The sequence below is a fragment of the Argentina silus genome (assembly GCF_951799395.1).
Source record: "Argentina silus genome assembly, chromosome: X".
Lineage (NCBI taxonomy): Eukaryota > Metazoa > Chordata > Actinopteri > Argentiniformes > Argentinidae > Argentina > Argentina silus.
The window spans coordinates 32,211,491-32,230,735 of NC_139653.1; the positions used below are offsets into that span (position 1 = coordinate 32,211,491).

At 39.9% G+C, this 19,245-nt stretch overlaps 1 protein-coding gene across 1 annotated transcript; it reads left to right on the forward strand.

Moving 5' to 3' along the window:
• The first annotated feature begins 1,659 nt into the window (after positions 1-1,659).
• On the forward strand, positions 1,660-16,225 carry barx2 (BARX homeobox 2). Its single transcript, XM_083695425.1, has 4 exons — positions 1,660-2,032; positions 8,224-8,530; positions 12,591-12,675; positions 12,966-16,225. Exons 1-4 carry the CDS (start codon positions 1,846-1,848, stop codon positions 13,260-13,262), a joined length of 876 nt encoding a protein of 291 aa, XP_083551551.1. The 5' UTR covers positions 1,660-1,845; the 3' UTR covers positions 13,263-16,225.
• The last annotated feature ends 3,020 nt before the right edge of the window (positions 16,226-19,245 follow it).

The following is a 19,245-nucleotide window of genomic DNA, read 5'->3' on the forward strand; positions in this document are numbered from 1 at the left end:
AAATTACCAACAAGTATTATGTTCTTTGTTTTAAGTAGTCATATGGACCTTGATGCCTATGCATTATTTTGGTTAGAGAATTGTAATTTTTGGCCAAATGTTAACTTTAGAATGACTTGGACGGAATGCAGCCTAATTTGCGTCGTTCTCACTCCGAAATTGAGATGGCACGCGCTTTTAGGTGGTTTTATTTTACGGTAGCCAGCAGGTATTTGACAACAGTTGGTTGTAATAAAGCCAGAAGAAAAATCGCGGGTTAATAATACATCTTTGAATGACGTCAGTTTCCTTGGCAAGTGAAAAGGAACATACTTAAACCGCATGGTGATGTTTGAAATACCGGGTAACGTTTAAAACATTTTAGGCTACTGGCATTGTAACCTAAATAATTCGATAACGGATAGGCCGTTTAGACCTATGTCAACAACCGCCAAGATAATAGGTCTAGTACAATAATAATAATAATAATAATAATAATAATAATAATAATAATAATAATAATAATAATAATAATAATAATAATAGCCTAACTGCAATAATAATAATAATGATCATAATGATCATAATGATCATAATAATAATAATAATAATAATAATAATAATCTCTGTGAATTACATTTACAAACATTGCATGACGCTGTGGTTTGTGTTGGTTAAAGCGATTTAGTCATCAAAATCAAAACAATGAATAACAAATTAAAAACAAACGTTCGTTTTTCAATTGAATTAATTCTTAATCCTTAATACTACCGAACAAAATGGATCCACCACTGAAAAGTAACAAATGCAAGGTGGCCTGATTGCAAAGTCTATACTCTATATTCACTGATTATCACAGTTAGTTCATGTAGCCTTAGGCCTACTTGAAGGCTACTCTCTCCCAACACAATCAATTAAGGTGAATGTGAATGCAGTAAAATGAATGTACTTATGCAAGCATGTTTACACCCAAACACAAAGAGAAAAACGCCACATGCCATGTAATTGTTATGAACATTTAAACTAAAAGAGAAGGCAAGTAATTCGCTAAACCACATAGCCTCTTGCATATTGTTGTATGGCGTGTAGGCAGGCTATGGGTCCAAATGAATCTCCCCATGGGATGATCAAGTTGACTAACTAGAACAGTCCTTATACAGTAGTAATAATACACGTGAATGATTATATAATATAATATATGTATAAAAACATAACCCCATCAGGATATTCTATTCTAGAAGATGTAACATATGATTATTACTTAGACTGGTTTAATATTAATTACACTGGTTAAACTTTATGAACTCCTTGTGCAACTATCACGAGGAAGGAAAAAGAGAGAGACCGGTTCCGGAGAAAGAAAGAGAGAGAGAGAGAGAGATGTTCACCACTAATCACCATAACTCTGTTTTGGCTATATTTATTAAAATATATGTCATGCGAATAAAGTTAATTGAATTGAAGAGAGAGAGAGCGAGAGAGCGAGAGAGCGAAAGAGAGAGAGAGAGAGAGAGAGAGAGAGAGAGTAAGAGAGAGAGAGAGAGAGAGAGAGAGAGAGAGAAGATGATTGACATCTGGAGTGTCCTGGGATGGAACCGTAAAGATGTGTATGGGGAGATCGTTTATATAGCGGCGGGCTCAAGCACATTGTACTCAGTTCATTTATAACCACTCGGAACACACTGAGGCTTGAAGGCTATCGCTCTTGCTAAGAATACTAAATAAGTCCGTTCGGAAAAGAAAAAAATGCATCAATAAAACGAATGTGGTCGAAGACATCCTACTCTCACTGGTTTCAGTTTTGACGATATCTTGTGACGAATATTTTGGCACGGTGTGAAAGCCCATTGTACACAGCGGAACATCATGCACTGTCAAGCCGAGTTGAGACTCTCTTCCCCCGGGCAGCTGAAAGCAGCCAGGCGGCGCTACAAAACTTTTATGATTGACGAAATACTTTCAAAGGAAACTTGTGATTACTTCGAGAAACTTTCTCTGTACTCAGTGTGCCCTTCTCTTGTCGTTCGGCCGAAACCTCTGCACTCATGTTCGGGTAAGTGAAAACACTAGATTGCAGATGAATATTCTCATGTATACATGTGACATGTTCATCGTAAGCCTATCATCTCCTATCATTGTATCAACAACATATCATTATCATTAAAGGATACAAGTTCATTTTTGTGCTTTTACACATGGACATTGGCCGTATTTTGGGAGGACTGCCATTGTTTGTATGCTCAGGTTCTGACTTGGACGTAATATGCATCCGTTACATGCCAATTATGTGTAGATTCAACGTGTCATTTGCTTTGATTGGGCATATTGAGGGAATTTAGTCGCTGATGACGATGCGTTGACACTTTAAATAAATTAGGTGCATTTGGGTCACATCGACAAGCTAATTGCATAGGAGTCATAATGATGTATTTACATATCCGCAATACCGATTAAAACTATAGGCCTATTACCAATCTATGTACCCACCTGAACTTCTATATTCATGATGCACCTGCATGATACTGTAGATATAGCAGTAGGGCAAGTGGTTAGCAGATTGAAATCTATTTTAATCATTATATATACATTCATGCTATACTACTAACACATAATTGAACAGACAATCTTTCATTCCAAATAAAACATCATACTCCAACTCTAACTACACTCATTATATATCACCATAGATTAATTAATTAATGTTCTCACAAGTTATCAGCAAATCCTTGCAACTAAGTTGATAGTTTTAAATAATAGTACATTCTTCAGTCATTACTGCCTACTATGTCATTATGATGATCTTTTCCGAATTTCTCTGAAAGTGTTGTGAATGGACTGAGCCCCAGAGTGATGCTTAAGGCCATTTGTGAGAGATGAAACATGACTCCTTATTAATTTACATTGACATGTCAAGTAAACATGCTCTCCCCTGACAAAAGAAACATAAACTCAGAAACACTTTCAGCAGCCCACACCTAGGCCCTGCACTCACTTCAAACAGCAGGCTTTTGGTTCCTAATAGAGCCGTAACCACTAGTCCACTTGTCCTCATTCATGAGGATTAATGTGGCCACTGTGCTAAACCCATAGGCCTTCCCTAATGAGTTTTGCTGCTGCTACACTACATTTGCTGATGCATAGGCAATGTCCTCTAGCTGAGACAGATGCTATGGGTGTATTCATTGAGGGTAACACAGCAGACAAAATGTGGACAGTCCCATGGTTTGGTTTGGATGAGAGCAAAGGTACGATAGTGAAGGGCATGGCCTGTTGCTCCATGCCAAGACATCCACAGTGACTGATATGTATACTATTATAAGTATTTGTTCTTTATTTGAAAGTGCTGTTCATATTATTTACTTATGAATCAAGCCTGGGCTTGATGCAAACTATACTTTTTCATCAATACACATTCATCAATGTGTATTGATGGCGGCGGGGACGACGACTGAGCATGCCTTTTCCTTATTCAAGGTCTGTTGATACCATCATTGGTTGTTTGGTTATTTGTCTGCCTGAGAATACAGTAGACTGAGAATAGGCATGTCAGTGGTGACAAGGCATGTCAGGCCCCTATGATGATGACCTACAGTACACCCAGAAATGTTTGTTTCTTAATATATTTATTGAAATTAGGATTTTGGGGTCAATGAGCACATTTTATTGCATCACTAATTAATTTCCTGTAAATTTGGGAAAAATGCTATTGATTTCAGTAATTAATAATCAAACCAAATGCATTTTGACAGAAACCATGCTTCCTTAACTGCATAATAAATTTTAAAACACATTTCCCAATCATTATTATCAATCTCAATGTAATTATAAATGCATAATTAATTTAACCTGAACCTAAATAACTGCTCATAATCTTTAAAGAAGCTTTAGATTGATAAATAAATATTAGGTGCAAAGACCATTGTGTTGCTGTTTTTTTTTTTTGCCAAAACATTGGTTAAATCAATTAATAGCATCGGAGCAAGAGTGTGCAGCTCTCTTTCTATCTTTGTAGTTGAGCAGGTATAACATTCTTCCCAAACATCTTGTTTTCATCTCTAAGATATCAACTCCTTTTTATTCCCATTAGAATGATCATGGTTTACTCTCTGTTATTAAGTCTTAAGTAATGTAGCATTTCTAAATCGATTCTTCATTGGGATGCCAATGAGTCCAACCAACATGACTACTGCACTCTCAAGTAATCATTATTATAATTGTCTAAACTTTTTGAAATAATACCCGCTGCAATTTGATGATGACAGTGATGAAGGTATATAAATAGATGGAGCGATTCCCTCGTCTCTCTGATGTGGGGCTTGGTGCGGACTAGAGGGCACTGTGAGGGTTTTGACAGCCCCGTGACGGATGGATAGAGTAACCACCCCACATATCAGTACCCACTGCCCACCACTTATTTGTAGCTGAGGGGGTGTGAGACACAGTATATTCCTGCACTTCAATGGCTTGTAACGCTCAATATAGAAGCTGGCAGGCTTATAGGCCCAGAGCCAGTGAAAGGCCATTGGCCTGTGGTCTCCATCAGTGAAAGTTGAGTCCCCGTTCTCACACTGTGGAGCTGCTTCGCCCAGCATGTACCAGTAGAGGCTGCTGTAGGATAGTGGGCTGGGGGGGGGGGGATACCACTCAAATATATCTCTCTGATCTGTTTGGTCTTGCACTAGGCTCGATCACTATACATGGTGATCTTCCTTCTCTAGTATCATCTATCTACTCACTCCCTAGATTTCACAACTGTCAATTTACCAATTCCTGCGCAACACCAAATGCCCTCATGACGGTGTGTGCAGTAAACCCAGTTGATGCTCCCTCTTTTTCTTTCCCCTGTAAAATTGAAGCAGCTATAGAGACAGACCTGACCTGGTGCAGATCATTACCTTGCTTAGGAGCAGTGAACAGTGTAATGGCAGGTTACAATATTTCATTTGGAGTCTCATCTCTCAGCAGCACCCAGGCCAAGGCTTTTAGTGACATTTCTGGAAGGAGGTGGAAGATAAAGATCAACTGTGGCGTAATCGTACATGACAGCATGATGAAAAATGGCTAAATAGGAGGGAGCACAACCCCAGGGGTACTGCAGCCCAGTCCTTCGCCACCGCTGAAGGCTTAGAGAATAAAGCAGCAAGAGCAAAGGGTTTTCATCCCATTTTAAGAGCTGATCCGCTTATAGACATTAAGACCTGCCATTGAGGACTATGATCATGTGTTACTGTTTGCACATACTGTATAGCTATTACACACAGAGTGGCCCTCCCTTGGGAAGAATTGGTCCTTCGTCGTGGATCGGCATTGTGCGAGACTTTCCCACCTGATGGGGCTAGGCTTCGGTGTGGACTGAGATTGTGCGTACCCCCCAGACAAAAACAGGACAATGATAAGGAGGAGGAGAGCAGGGTGGGAGTGGGATGCAAGAATTGGGAGATACAATGACTTGAGGTTGAGTGCTGTTTATATACTTTGTGGTGCTGATTATTTGACCATGTGCAAGTGTGCAGGGCTAATAAGATAAGCAGGTGCAGGTGCGTGGGGCGTTGCCTGAGTGCGTCATCTCATCATTCATAACTCTTCTTCCAAACCTTTGCTATAAACTCCATTTCACAGAACTGTGTTTCATGTAAAATACTTACTTAGTAACACTTAGTAATGTAATGACTTTGGATAGTCATACAGGTACAGGAAGTGTTGACTGCCAATAACTATGGGAAAAATCGTACCACAACAACTATACCTCAAGTAACCCAATCTGGGAACTATTCAGAACTGTCATGAGCAGGTGAATGACACCAATTAAAGGAGTGAGAGTTGAAGCAGTTTAAGAAGAAGCGTACCCTGTTGCCCATCCCATCCCTGCAGTCTTTCACTTGGGCTGGCTGAGCATGATGTCTGTTGAGTGAAAAAAAATATACATGTCTAATTAAACGCTTCTCAACCTGTCACCACATGATAAACCCAAAACAAAGCATATCACCTTAGGTTCATGTACAAATCAAGTGCCAAGACTTGAGTCATCATTTTTTAATCCAATTACACAATGAAAAAAGCTGCACAAATTTGAGTAAATATCAACGAGTCCAACAACGTGTTGCTGAAGACACCTGATTCATTTTCCATAGTAGCCAAGGTGCCATGATAAAATAAATTGTGCACTTCTAATTGTAACTATTTTATCAATGATGACAATAATGATTCCATCATCAATACCATTTGCTAAAAAGGCATGTGTAGCAAATGCTAAAAGTCTATTCTTGATCTATTCTTAGCAAATATTTCTTCTGTAATGACTACCATAAGCACTTGTGCCAGTCAGAACATTCCGATTGTGCTTGTCAAGAGTATCACTGTGCTTTAGTATGGACAGTGTTGCACTCCCCTGCTACACAAATGGTTTATTTGTAGACTATTGGCGGGACATTGGCACTTGTCAACAATGTGTCAGATCTCAGCTCAGAAAGCCGGGTCAGTTGTCAGTGGAAAATCACCATCAGGTCTGATGTTTCCTTTCTGACAACCATCCAAAAAACACGGCTGTCAGAACTCTCAAGACAACCTCAAGCTCTGCATTGACAGGAGATTTCCTGATGAATGTAAGAAAGACAGAGATGTTTTCTTATCTATCTCCTGATTCAACAAGACAAGATGCAGAATTACTGCCCTCTATATGTTCTGCCCTTAATTGTATATTTATAATTTTGCAATATGCTGAAATACCTCTCCATAAAGATTTACCCAAAAACATAGTTCCTGTTATATTGTAAAAACAATGCAACAACCCAAAAGCTTAAAGGAGATAGGAATTCAATCAGTCTAGAAAAATCACTTTCAATAGAGAACACAGAATTGAAGACAGACTAACTGTTAGAGAGAGAAAAAGAGAGGGAGAGAGAGAGAAGGGGGGGTGGGGGGAGAGGGGTGGGGGATGCATCATGTCCAGGCTCGTTGTGGTAGCAGCAGCAGTTCTTCTTAGAGGTGGAAGATTAGTGATGAGCTCAGCACTCTGCAATGATGTCATGCACATGGACGGGCCCAAGGCTGTGTCTGAGGGGGGAGAAGGGGTGGGAGGAGGGCGATATAATAAGGGCAGGCTGTAGCGTGCAGCCGCCTTCACGTACTCCCTCCATATTTTCCCCCCCTTATGCCTGAACACTTGCTCAGTTTCCTCCTAGCACAACCAACCAACCTGATCTCATGCCCATACATAAGAATGTTCCGATTGTTCATGCCTCAGATGGCGATTAGGTAGTATTAGGCATTAACTTCAAGTGGTTAAGGTTAGGGTAAGTTCTCAGGGGTAGGCATTAGCAAATATTAGCATAAGCAACAAGTTGTGTCCCAAGTGTGATTCAAACCAGGAATGTTCGGGCTGCAAGTCGAGCGGTTCAGATCTACCACAGTCAGTGAGGAACACACATAGTGTGTCTTGCATGCAAAGTGATGGCCGAATGTTCTCTCTACACTGTCATTGACTTTTATCACTCTCTTTATATTCTTCCTCTGCTCTCTCCTCTTTTCTGTCTGCTCTCTCCTGCTCCTCATCAGTCACTGCATTGGTGTCTATGTCATTCGTAGTTACTCGTAAATGATGATATGGGATCTGTTTTATATTCAAACCATAAGGTTTTTTTCCTCATAAGATATTATGTTCATGCTGGAGCGTCGTCCTTCTTCTTGGCTCCAGCATGTGGCCCCCCAGACAAGTGTTACTTTTTATTGATTCTGGCGTCTTGTTGCTTCTGTCTGCAATGATAAAGAGAGAGAGAGAGAGAGAGAGAGAGAGGATAGAGAAAGAGGAAGCAAGGGGGAGAAAGTTAAATGGGTAAAGGGCATAGTCACTTGTTTTTTTGGATTTACAGCCTTGTGTGTATAGTGTGTGTGTGTGTGTGTGTGTGTGTGTGTGTGTGTGTGTGTGCGTGTGTTTGGGATGGCTGCGAGACATCGTTTATCTGCCCCAGAAAAAAATAATTATTCAATTGGAGGGTTCAAAGGAGCAGAGTAAAACACACACTGCATCATCAGGATCTTGACCCTCATACATCACAGAGGTCAAAAGCAAAACACTTTTCAATGTCATAAAAAATAGCAATTAAACCCATTCTAAGCGATTATTATAGGGCGATAAAGCTACCATCCAAGGTGGTGAATAAAACCTCTACTAAAAATTAGTGTATTGTGAGGTGCAATTGTTTTTATTGCTTTATTGCTCCTCTGACTTTATCTTTGTTCCTCCAGGGTCCTCCTCACTGCGTGCCTACCCACTCCTCTCAGTCATCACACGGCAACCACCAAACCTGCCCCCTCACCTCGCCCAGCCCTCATCACCAGGTCGGGTGCCCCACCTGCTCTCCCCCCATCACCCCAGAACCTCCGAGCCCTCCCCCACTGAGACGCCAGTCAGCATCAGCAGCGAATCAGAGACGGAACATAGTGCCCCCCGGCTGAAGAAGCCCCGGCGCAGCCGTACCATCTTCACCGAGCTACAGCTCATGGGCCTGGAGAAGAAGTTCCAGAAGCAGAAGTACCTCTCCACCCCTGATAGGTCAGTAAATTAGATTATCTCCCTTGATAGGTCAGCATATTTGTAAATCTTGTCCTCTGATCGGTTACCAGGAAATAGCTTTACTTCTGACTTATAGGACTGCCTGTCACACTTCATGTTGTATTTCATCACACAAGTTTGTGAAAGTAACATGCAATTAAATTAACCAAAATGAAAACAAAACAAAGCAAAACAACAACAATAGCAACCACAAAAACAACATCAAAACAAATGCAAATGCTAACTAAAAGGTTGACTCAACGTTGTAACATTTTGATTTGTGTCCTCGGGAATGTCTCATGTAAGGTTAAGTTCCCTAAGCCAGGGCATTACCTCAACATTCTAGTTGAGACAAGAGTAACGTTTTAACTTTAAGCTCTTCAATAGTAAAAAGCCTCAACAAAGAAACACTGCTCTATTCAAGAAACCAGGGACATCTGCCAACACAAGCAATAGCAATGTATCACATTGATTTACTGCCAATTATGTAATATACAGTGCATTCGGAAAGTATTCAGACCCCTTCACTTTTTCCACATTTTGTTATGCTACAGCCTTATTCTAAAATGGATTAAATTCATTTTTTTCCTCATCAATCTACACACAATAGCCCATAATGACAAAGCCAAAACAGGTTTTTAGAAATGTTTGCTAATATATTAAAAATAAAAAACTGAAATATCACATTTACATAAGTATTCAGACCCTTTACTCAGTACTTTGTTGAAGCACCTTTGGCAGCAATTACAGCCTCAAGTCTTCTTGAGAATGATGCTACAAGCTCACCTGTATTTGGGGAGTTTCTCCCATTCTTCTCTGCAGATCCTCTCAAGCTTTGTCAGGTTAGATGTGGAGTGTTGGTGCACAGCTATTTTCAGGACTCTCCAGAGATGTTCGATCGGTTCAAGTCCGGGCTCTGGCTGGGCCACTCAAGGACATTCAGAGACTGGTCCTGAAGCCATTCCTGCGTTGGCTGTGTGCTTAGGGTCATTGTCCTGTTGGAAGGTGAATCTTCGCCCCAGTCTGAGGTCCTGAGCGCTCTGAAACAGGTTTTCATCAAGGATCTCTCAATACTTTGCTCCATTCATCTTTCCCTCAATCCCGACTAGTCTCCCAGTCCCTGCCGCTGAAAAACATCCCCACAGCATGATGCTGCCACCACCATACTTCACCGTAGGGATGGTATTGGCCAGGTGATGAGCGGTGCCTGGTTTCCTCCAGATGTGACGCTTGGTATTCAGGCCAAAGAGTTTCATCAGACCAGAGAATCTTGTTTCTCATGGTCTGAGAGTCCTTTAGGTGCCCTTTGGCAAACTCCAAGCGGGCTGTCATGTGCTTTTTTACTGAGGAGTGGCTTCCGTCTGGCCACTGTACCATAAAGGCCTGATTGGTGTAGTGTCCTTCTGGAAGGTTCTCCCATCTCCACAGAGGAACTCTGGAGCTCTGTTAGAATAACCATTGGGTTCTTGGTCACTTCCCTGGCCCTTCTCCCCCTATTGCTCAGTTTGGCCGGGTGGCCAGCTCTAGGAAGAGTCTTGGTAGTTCCAAACTTCTTCCATTTAAGAATGATGGAAGCTACTGTGCTCTTGGGGACCTTCAATACTGCAGAAATATTTTTGTACCCTTCCCCAGATCTGTGCCTCGACACAATCCTGTCTTGGAGGTGTACGGACAATTCCTTCGACCTCATGGCCTGGTTTTTGCTCAGACATGCACTGTCAACTGTGGGACCTTATATAGACAGGTGTGTGGCGTTCCAAATCATGTCCAATCAATTGAATTTACCACAGGTGGATTCCAATCAAGTTGTAGAAACATCTCAAGGGTGATCAATGGAAACAGGATGCACCTGAGCTCAATTTCGATTGTCATAACAAAGGGTCTGGATACTTGTAAATGTGATATTTCAGTTTTTTATTTTTAACAAATTAGCAAACATTTCTAAAAACCTGTTTTCACTTTGTCATTATGGGGTATTGTGTGTAGATTGATGAGGAAAACAATGAATTGAATCCATTTTAGAATAACAAAATGTGGAAAAGGTTAAGGGGTCTGAATACTTTCCGAATGCACTGTATGTGCAGGTGTACATAAATACATTTAGCCTTGTACAATGAGATGAGGTAATATCCATGTTAATATGTCTTAGGTTCCAGTCCCTGGGTCATTTTTGGGACCAGACTCCACTAGATTTGGCCTGTTGGCCATATTTCCATTATGACCCAAATTAATATTGAGCTGTAAACCTCAAACTTTCCCTCATTCGAACAACAAGGTTCGCAAACGGCTTTTACACCTCTGCATCAAATGATGAAACAACTTGTTCAGAATGAGTGGGTTGTAAAACCATTAATTATCACAAACTGTTTCAAACAGTAAAACATTTGTTCTGACTAGCATCACAGATAGTATTTCAGAAAATGCCTGCTTGCTGTCCCTTTCTTTACCCCTGAATAATCTCCAATAAAATAAAATAAAATAAAAACTTTATCACATGTCGGCCCGTTCAGGCCCTTCTAGCCATCAGCACCAAATACTGTATCATGTCAAAAATCGCATTCCGACACTCAGTTATGAACTAATTAAACAGAGAAAATCCCCTTTCAAACCCCACATCAAATGAGTGGCTCCCCAGTTTGGTTTGTTATGATGCAAATATAACTCAGTGTTTCCTTTTTTCTATCTTTGAGACACTGTGGTCTTTGACTGAGACAGTGTTTGAAGACTAGAGGTACAGTTCATAATAGCCCCAGAAAACCACAGTACAGACTGTAATGGATTCAATCATCAAGCAATAATGTTTTTATTAACTTAAGATTATTATAATCATGGCTGGAATTAATCATCATCATTATCATCAACAATTGAGCTGCGGCTAAATTCCCAACCTGATGCATGTTAGACTTGATCAGCAAAACAGAGGACCTTCAATAGACTCCAGCAGAGTCAATCATACTACATGGCTGTTGGTGTAAGTGTGTGGTTTCCCTCCATTGAAGACTAATGACCATAAATAACTGGGGTGCTTTCCTCTCCTGTAATTACTTTCCTTGCCTCCAGTCCTTGTACTGGGCGGCTTTGACAGTCAAGGATGATGGACAACTTGATTGCCTGTATTTCTGGCATAGTTATTTCAAAGTATGCATACACACACTGTCCCTCTTGCTCTCAATCACTGATCTACGGCTGTGTGGACTAAGGTTCTTCCATATAGTACTCCAGACTGTGGACAGATAGAGATAGTGAGAGGAGTGAAAAGGAGAGGAGAAAAAAGGAGGATGAAAGGACTGGATGATAGGGAAAGATCAGAGAGCGAGACCCCCCCCCCCCACACACACACACCCTCTATCTCTTGTTCTCTCTCTCCCCATCAAATGCAATTCTGTTCCTCTGGTTTGATGCAGGGGGGAGGTGGAAAATTCACTAATTTGAGTGTGAAAGACTTTAAAGGGAGATGTGGCGGAAATCTCATTTCAAAAACCTTATAAAGCCTCCTCCCTCTGCAGGCTGATCCCACTTTCACTTATCCCCCTTCCTTGGGTATCACATTACATGCCAACCAATAGCCTTATTAGTCATGGATAAGCACACATGTGGTGGAAAGGTCCAGGACTCCTCACCCCCTGAACATCCAGCTATGAATGCTATGATTAGATTACTGACCTCTGTAGTCCATACAGATGCTCAATATCGGCTCTTCCTCTGCAGGTGTGCAGTTTCTGTCTGAATAATGAAGGTCATGTCAAAGAGATTACTTTGATACACAATGCCAGAGTTGGGGTATTAAGTCATAATTAGCCATGATGGTAGCCTCCACACCACATTATGCATTTAGCTAATAAATTCAAACATTTATAACAGATTAGTCTATAGGTGATTGGGAATGCAGTGTATGCAATAGATGTACTGCTACATTACATTTTCTTTGAATAGTCCAGCTAAATCTATTTATTGACATTTCATTGTCTATATCCAAATGCTGTTTGCCCTGAATTCTGATCTGCTGAATGGTCAAACACGTATACTGAAATGGAGTGTGTATGTCTCTGTCTCCCTGCAGGCTAGACCTGGCCCAGTCTCTTGGCCTCACACAACTTCAGGTGAAGACATGGTACCAGAACAGACGCATGAAGTGGAAAAAAATGGTAAGAGCATGCGAGGAACAACGTGGACCCCAGGGAAACTATAGGTTAGGGTGATGGGAGGGGGACTGAGCTGGGGTTTGACTGATGATGACGAGGGCTGGGACCCCAAGCGCTAGTCAGGTCAACAGAGAACAAAAAGGCTCAAACCATTAAGTCGAAAGATTAATGAGTACAGGCAGCGCCACAGTCATATGTCTTCCCTTAATTACTATAATAACCAGTGTTGACTGTGAACAGCATTTATCACAAGTCCACTAAGCCTCTGTGCTTGTGTGTGTCCACTCCTTCAGGTGCTGAAGGGAGGGCAGGAGGCCCCCACCAAGCCCAAGGGCAGGCCCAAGAAGAATTCCATCCCCACCACTGAGGAGATTGAAGCGGAGGAACGGCTGGCCAGGCTGGCTGAGGAGGAGAGGATGAGGAGGGCTACTGAAGAAGCGCTGGCTCACATAGAAGCTCCCCAGTCGGAACCTCAGGACCTCACCACGGTTGGCTGGACAACAGAGACCCACAATCCCACAGTTGGTGCTGAGGATGCTTCTCGAGAGCAGCCACTTCCAATGCAATCAGAGCCTCAGACAGCCAGCTAAATAAGACAGCTGACATAATGTTATGAAACAACCGAAGACTGGTGCCGACTGGAAAACAGAAGCACTTAGTGCCTCAGGATCACTGAAAAAACCTGTGGTATTAATTAGAGTCTTGTCTTTTGATTGGAGTTGATAGGTACAGTAGCTTAGACATTTTCCCCATATCACTTTTGACATAATGCTAGAATAAAACTGTGTTTAGAGAGAGCTTACACGAAGTGTCAGGCACACAGAAAACACACTGTACACAAACCAGGAGGATACATAACCAAGTGGATTCTATCCAAGTGAGAGTTTATTTTGTGTCCCTTCTGTGAGGGACGATGTCACCTTGCCACCCTCAGACAAGGGGATTTGTTTGGTCACATGATATCCAGTTTGCCTGAGAATTGTAGCGATATATGTAAATCAATACTGTACTAAAATATCCAAACATGATCTCACTGTTATGGTGCCTTTATTTTGTCCCAGAGGGTATAACAAGCTTTAAACAGTCTTGAGACACCATGGTGAATATATATCAAATGCAAGTGTTCATTTATAGTGTTTTACTTTTGTTAAATACATATTTGCTTTGATAACATATTAATTAAGCATTGGTAAACAATTACCTTTTGCTGAATTACATTTGTCTTGGCAGTTGGAACTATTTTGTCTAACTGTAGAATAGTTTTACAGTGTTGTCTCTTTTATTTGGTGTGGGGGTCAATGAACTTTGTTGTGTTGTGTTCACAATAACTATCTTTCCATAACAGGATATTTCAATTAAATTCATATTTGGAAACATTGATAACATAAAGTAATGCACTGTAACTTACTGGAGTAATATTCTGTAAGGCAAAATCTATGTTCGATATTTGTAATATGTAAATTGTTCTATTTTTATTTTGAGAAAATAGAGTTTATCTAATCCATTATTATTCCTTGTTCCATTCTATTTTGACATGGGGAGGATGGGGGGTGGGGGGTATGGAGATAGATTACTGCCAATATTATTGTAAATAAATAGAATACAACTCATAAATGTGTATCATGATCAACAACAAAAAAGCACAAATATAATTTACAATCCACACACAAACACCTCTTGATTTGTATTTGTAAACCATTATTTTAATAAATGCAAAACGATTTGTAAATATGGCTAAATATTTGTGAATTAATGCTCTTACATTTGCAAACAAATGTCACAATATGTGAATAAAAACAAAAGCAGTGACAAACATCTTTCCAAAGTTAAAAGTATTGCTTTGTGTAGATATCCATTAACTTCAATACAACACTTTAGAACTGTCAAATATGCATTTGTGGATCAAATTACTGTGGATTTGATTTAATTTGTTTTATTTTGGCACTAACATTCCGCGTGTTAATAGAGAAATAATTCACAAATACATCTCAGTTGGCTATCTCCATTCAACTATGAACTATTTTCTCAACCCTGTTATTGCATCTGTTGTCATGGTTACATGACAACGACACACCAGTCATAGAAGATGCAGTTAGTTCGAAAATACTCAAATTCCCAAATTTTATTTCATCACATTCAAAATGTAAGTTTAGACATTTTCCGTGTTTAATTCGTGTTAAGCTGTTACCTTGTAAAAGTTCACTGTGGACTAATTTTATTGTACTGAATAAAGCTTTGCTTAGTCAAACATTTGTCAATTATCATCATTTCAAGCTAGCCACTTGTTGGCAATGCTGTAGAGCAATGGGAACTTACAATTTCGAAAGACAAACAAACATCTTTGTTAAAATGCCAGCTAGATTAATACCGCTCTTTTATCAACAATTTCTAGTCGATAAACAGGTATGTTTAGGTTGGAATAGAGCAGGAAAAGGGTAAATGAGGCAGCCTCATCACGTTTATTCATGCCTTGCACAATACACCGTGTTGCATGGTTATGTAAATGGTTAAGGTTTTAGGGTCTTTCCAAGGATCCTACTTGGCATCTACCTGTTGCATAGCTGTAGTTCTGTGTTTATGCATTTCACAAACAATGACAATGACCAAAATTGATGTTGCGCAAAAATGGAATGTTCATGATATCTTTGCAATTTGTGTCAAACAACAGCCGCCCTCTGAGTATAAACTGTAACACGAATCTATGGTATAAACCAGGTCAACAAGACAGGATGTTTTGCAGAAGCCTTTACGGCCTACAGCTTCCGCCAAGATGTTCTAGTTAAATGGAGATAGTCAACTAAGATAAAGCCAATGCATTTGTGGATCATTTCTCATAAAAAACAAAAGAAATATGTAAAAATGATGTAAACAAATGAAAACAAATCCACAATCCAGATGTAATTCATCCACAAATGCAGATTAGACAGTTAAAGTGTTATATTGATATGATTGGATACCTACACAAATCAATGCTTCTATTCATAACTTTGGAAAGCTGTTTGTCACTGCTTTTATTTTTATTCACACATTGTAACATTTGTTTACAATTGTAAGAGCATTTATTCACAAATTGTAATCCATATTTACAAATAATTTTGCTTGTATTAAAATAATGGTGCACAAATCCAAATCAAGATGTGTTTGTGTGTGCATAGAAAATTATATTTTTGCTTTCTGTTTTTTGTTTACGGATCATGGTACACATTAGTGAGCGGTACTATATTTATTTACAATAATATTGGCAGTAATCTATATGCAATGGGGGAGGGCTGATTTCACTGCCACGAGGGAAGCCTCTTAAGATGTCACAGGTTCTAGAAATGAATAAATCACAACCTGTGCCAAAGAAATGAGGAAACTGCCAAACATTTAAAATCTTTTAGAGATGATTTCAGCCCGCAGGCCCTTGCATGAGCACCTCATGCCTCATACTGTCTTCCACATAAAACTGTCTGCAACTGCTTGTCAACACTTAGATTTTCCACTTTGGACTTTTAAAGATTTATATATGCATAGACTTTGTAAAAAAAAGAAAAAAAAAAGAAAAGCTGAAAGCAATTTTTGTTTCATATAAAGTAGTACAGTATTGTTTTGGATGTAAATACTGCTTGTTTGGTAAGCTACTGAATTGTGTTAACACAAGGTCTGCTAATTGTTTTGTATTTAGTTTCACATTATATTATTTCTATCATATACAAGTGTGTGGTTTGTGTATTTAAGTACATTTAATAAAATGGAAATCATTTTCATAAGCATGTTCAGAGCCTTTGATTATTAAATGCTGTAGGGTTTCGCCAGAATGCTGCTCAAGTCAGACTTTAGAATCTAGTTACCACCCCTCCATGAGGAGCTCTCAGGATGGCCTACAAGAAACTTATACAAACTGGTCACCTCATGATGTCGCACAGAGAGGTACAGGAGATGACCGATACCCTATCTGGTCAGACCCATGTCATATAAAAAGCAATGACATTTCTAGTATTTGGAAATTGTGTTATTTATTGAACCACTCAAAGTTAATGCCTAATACTGCCTAATCAACATGCAATTCAAAGTTATTATTGATTAACTTCTTAAGTAAGTCACACAAATTCACTTACCCTCACATAGCATATCTCAGAGTCTTTTTTACATATCGTCCAAAAATCTCTCTAATGCCTCAACCAGGAGATGCAATTGGGAATGCGTACTATCGTGTATAGGTGCACAATTTTATTAGGAGACTTGTTTTTATTTTATTGTAACAGCACATTATTTCAGAGTTTTTAAGGTAAATTATTTTCAAGAACCTGTAATATTGCTGAAAGACCAATAAACAAACTTTTTCCAGACACAGATTAAATCCTACTTTAATACTACATTACATTTTAATCCAGACTGATGGTATGACTTCATAGACCTAATTTTAATTTTTTCTTGCCTGCGGCACATTTTTGTTAAAAACATTTGAGTAACCAGACCAGAACAAACCAGAATCATGTACTGGTAATCTAAGTACACTGCAATTTGAGGTGAGCAAAAACACAACTTAGTTATGAGTAGATTCTAATTATCCAGGGCATCTTCACCTCTAAATCATTGGGCAGTTGACTGGCATCGAAATATGATTCAGAGTTATACTCTATCATCTTTTCATTCCTTGGCTAAGAATGATGACTCCCCAGAACAATGACTACTGCATAGTTTGGCTCTGGTTGTAGATATACAGCCTTATTTTACACTCCATGTCCTGGCCCAAACAAAATGAGCTGCCATTAGTTATCTCTCCGACAATGGTTGTTAATATTGACAGTTGTGTCATAATTCTGAACATTCACCCCATGCCTACCCACCCCAGTCCATTAATTAGACTCATATTTTTGTAGCTTCAATACAGTGTATATACTAGAGTTCAGTAATGGATGCCCCCTCCTATTGCCTTTCACCTTGACCTTCCTTAGACTTGCACACCCACACAGACCAAAATCTCACCCCCTTCCTCAACTTCCTGTCTTTAGGGCTCCACTGACAGTCCAAGAAAAGGCCTAGAGGTTTCTGCCTCTTAACACACACTCATAGAAAGCATCCTCAGTATGTTTACACAAGGTGTTTGAGCACATTGCACCTCACTCAGTACTAACCTGCACTGTTTGTTTTAGAAATCATCCGGTATCATACACTACAAATACTCTTTACACTGTAACTTCCTTTCTTGGGGTCACAGAGGAGTCTTTTGGTGCACTATAAGGCCAACATTGGTTTGCGGAAAAGATAAAGATGATAAGTGCCACAACACAGAGTGTGTAAATGCTTTGTTCTCTGAGAATGATTTATTTTGAACTGAAGTGAACTGTTCAAACGAATATTTGGTTAACCTCCTTGTGAAACAAACTATTAAACCATATTACAGTACCTATTATTGCATATAGACAAACTAAAATAAAGTAAAACTCATGATGAAATGCAGCATTAAGCATTTTTAACAGCATGGTTTATTTGCTTAAAGTAATGTACACAATTGTTTCATCCAGGTGATGAATACTGTAGTGTGCATGCATTGTGTATGCATTGCCTCCCGGCCTCACCTTCTGGTGTATGCAAGGGATCTGTCAAACCTATGACAAGTCTTTTGTGTCAACTCAGCTGTAGCCTTTTGCTCCATGTTAGCTGAAGGTTTCATGTCAATGTAGATGCATTCCATATCAGAATTCATAAGATTCCTTGTAAATTGTAAATCTCTGATCACAAAGACTAAGTCGGTTTCATAGATGCAGATTGTCACAATAGTGACAAAGTGACAATAGATAGTGTACATTGTCATTTGTTTTGCCATATATCTATCTATTATTACGAATTTGCCATGCTACTCACCAGGTTGATGTTGAATGAGACACAACCAACCCACATGGTTAAATGAAGGCTAGAAAAATAAAGCTGTTGGACCAGGCACAGTGTATCAGCTTTAATTGCAGGACAGAGGGCAAATGTCCCTATTAAAGCCTTGTGAAAACAGAGTCTCTGGTTGGCAGGCCTGTTGATATTGTATGAGCTGTGAGCGGCAGGTCTGCACAGGCACCAAGCACCTCTGGGTAATTGTTGTGTGGCGAGGTAAGGGAGGGTTACAGAAACAGCCTGCAGTAAAACACCAGTGGTCTAATTGGAGAGCCTGTAATTTTCTTACAGGTCCAAGTTCAGATGCAGGTCACAGCAGAGGAGTAACGTCAATCCCCCTCCCCCCCACCCAGTAAAACATCCATCGCACACCTTCACCTGTCAGCTTAACTCACTCTCAAGCAATTAGCATGGTAGATGCGGAAGGGGGGAGCTGCTCTCAGTATTTTACCCCTTCTCTGTTATGACAGGGGAAGCAATTTCTAAATACCAAGAGTAGGAGCCACAGGAGACTTACTAATGTCAATAAAGGGAGATCCTCCCCACAACATGCACAATGCCCCTATTGTTTTCAACCGCAGTAGAGGAGGACTGTCATTACTGTGAACATGAACGTAAACGTTCATACAGATAGCATTGTACAATGGTCCACCTCACATTGCAATGTTTATGTGTGTTGTGGATGTAATTGTCCCTTAAACT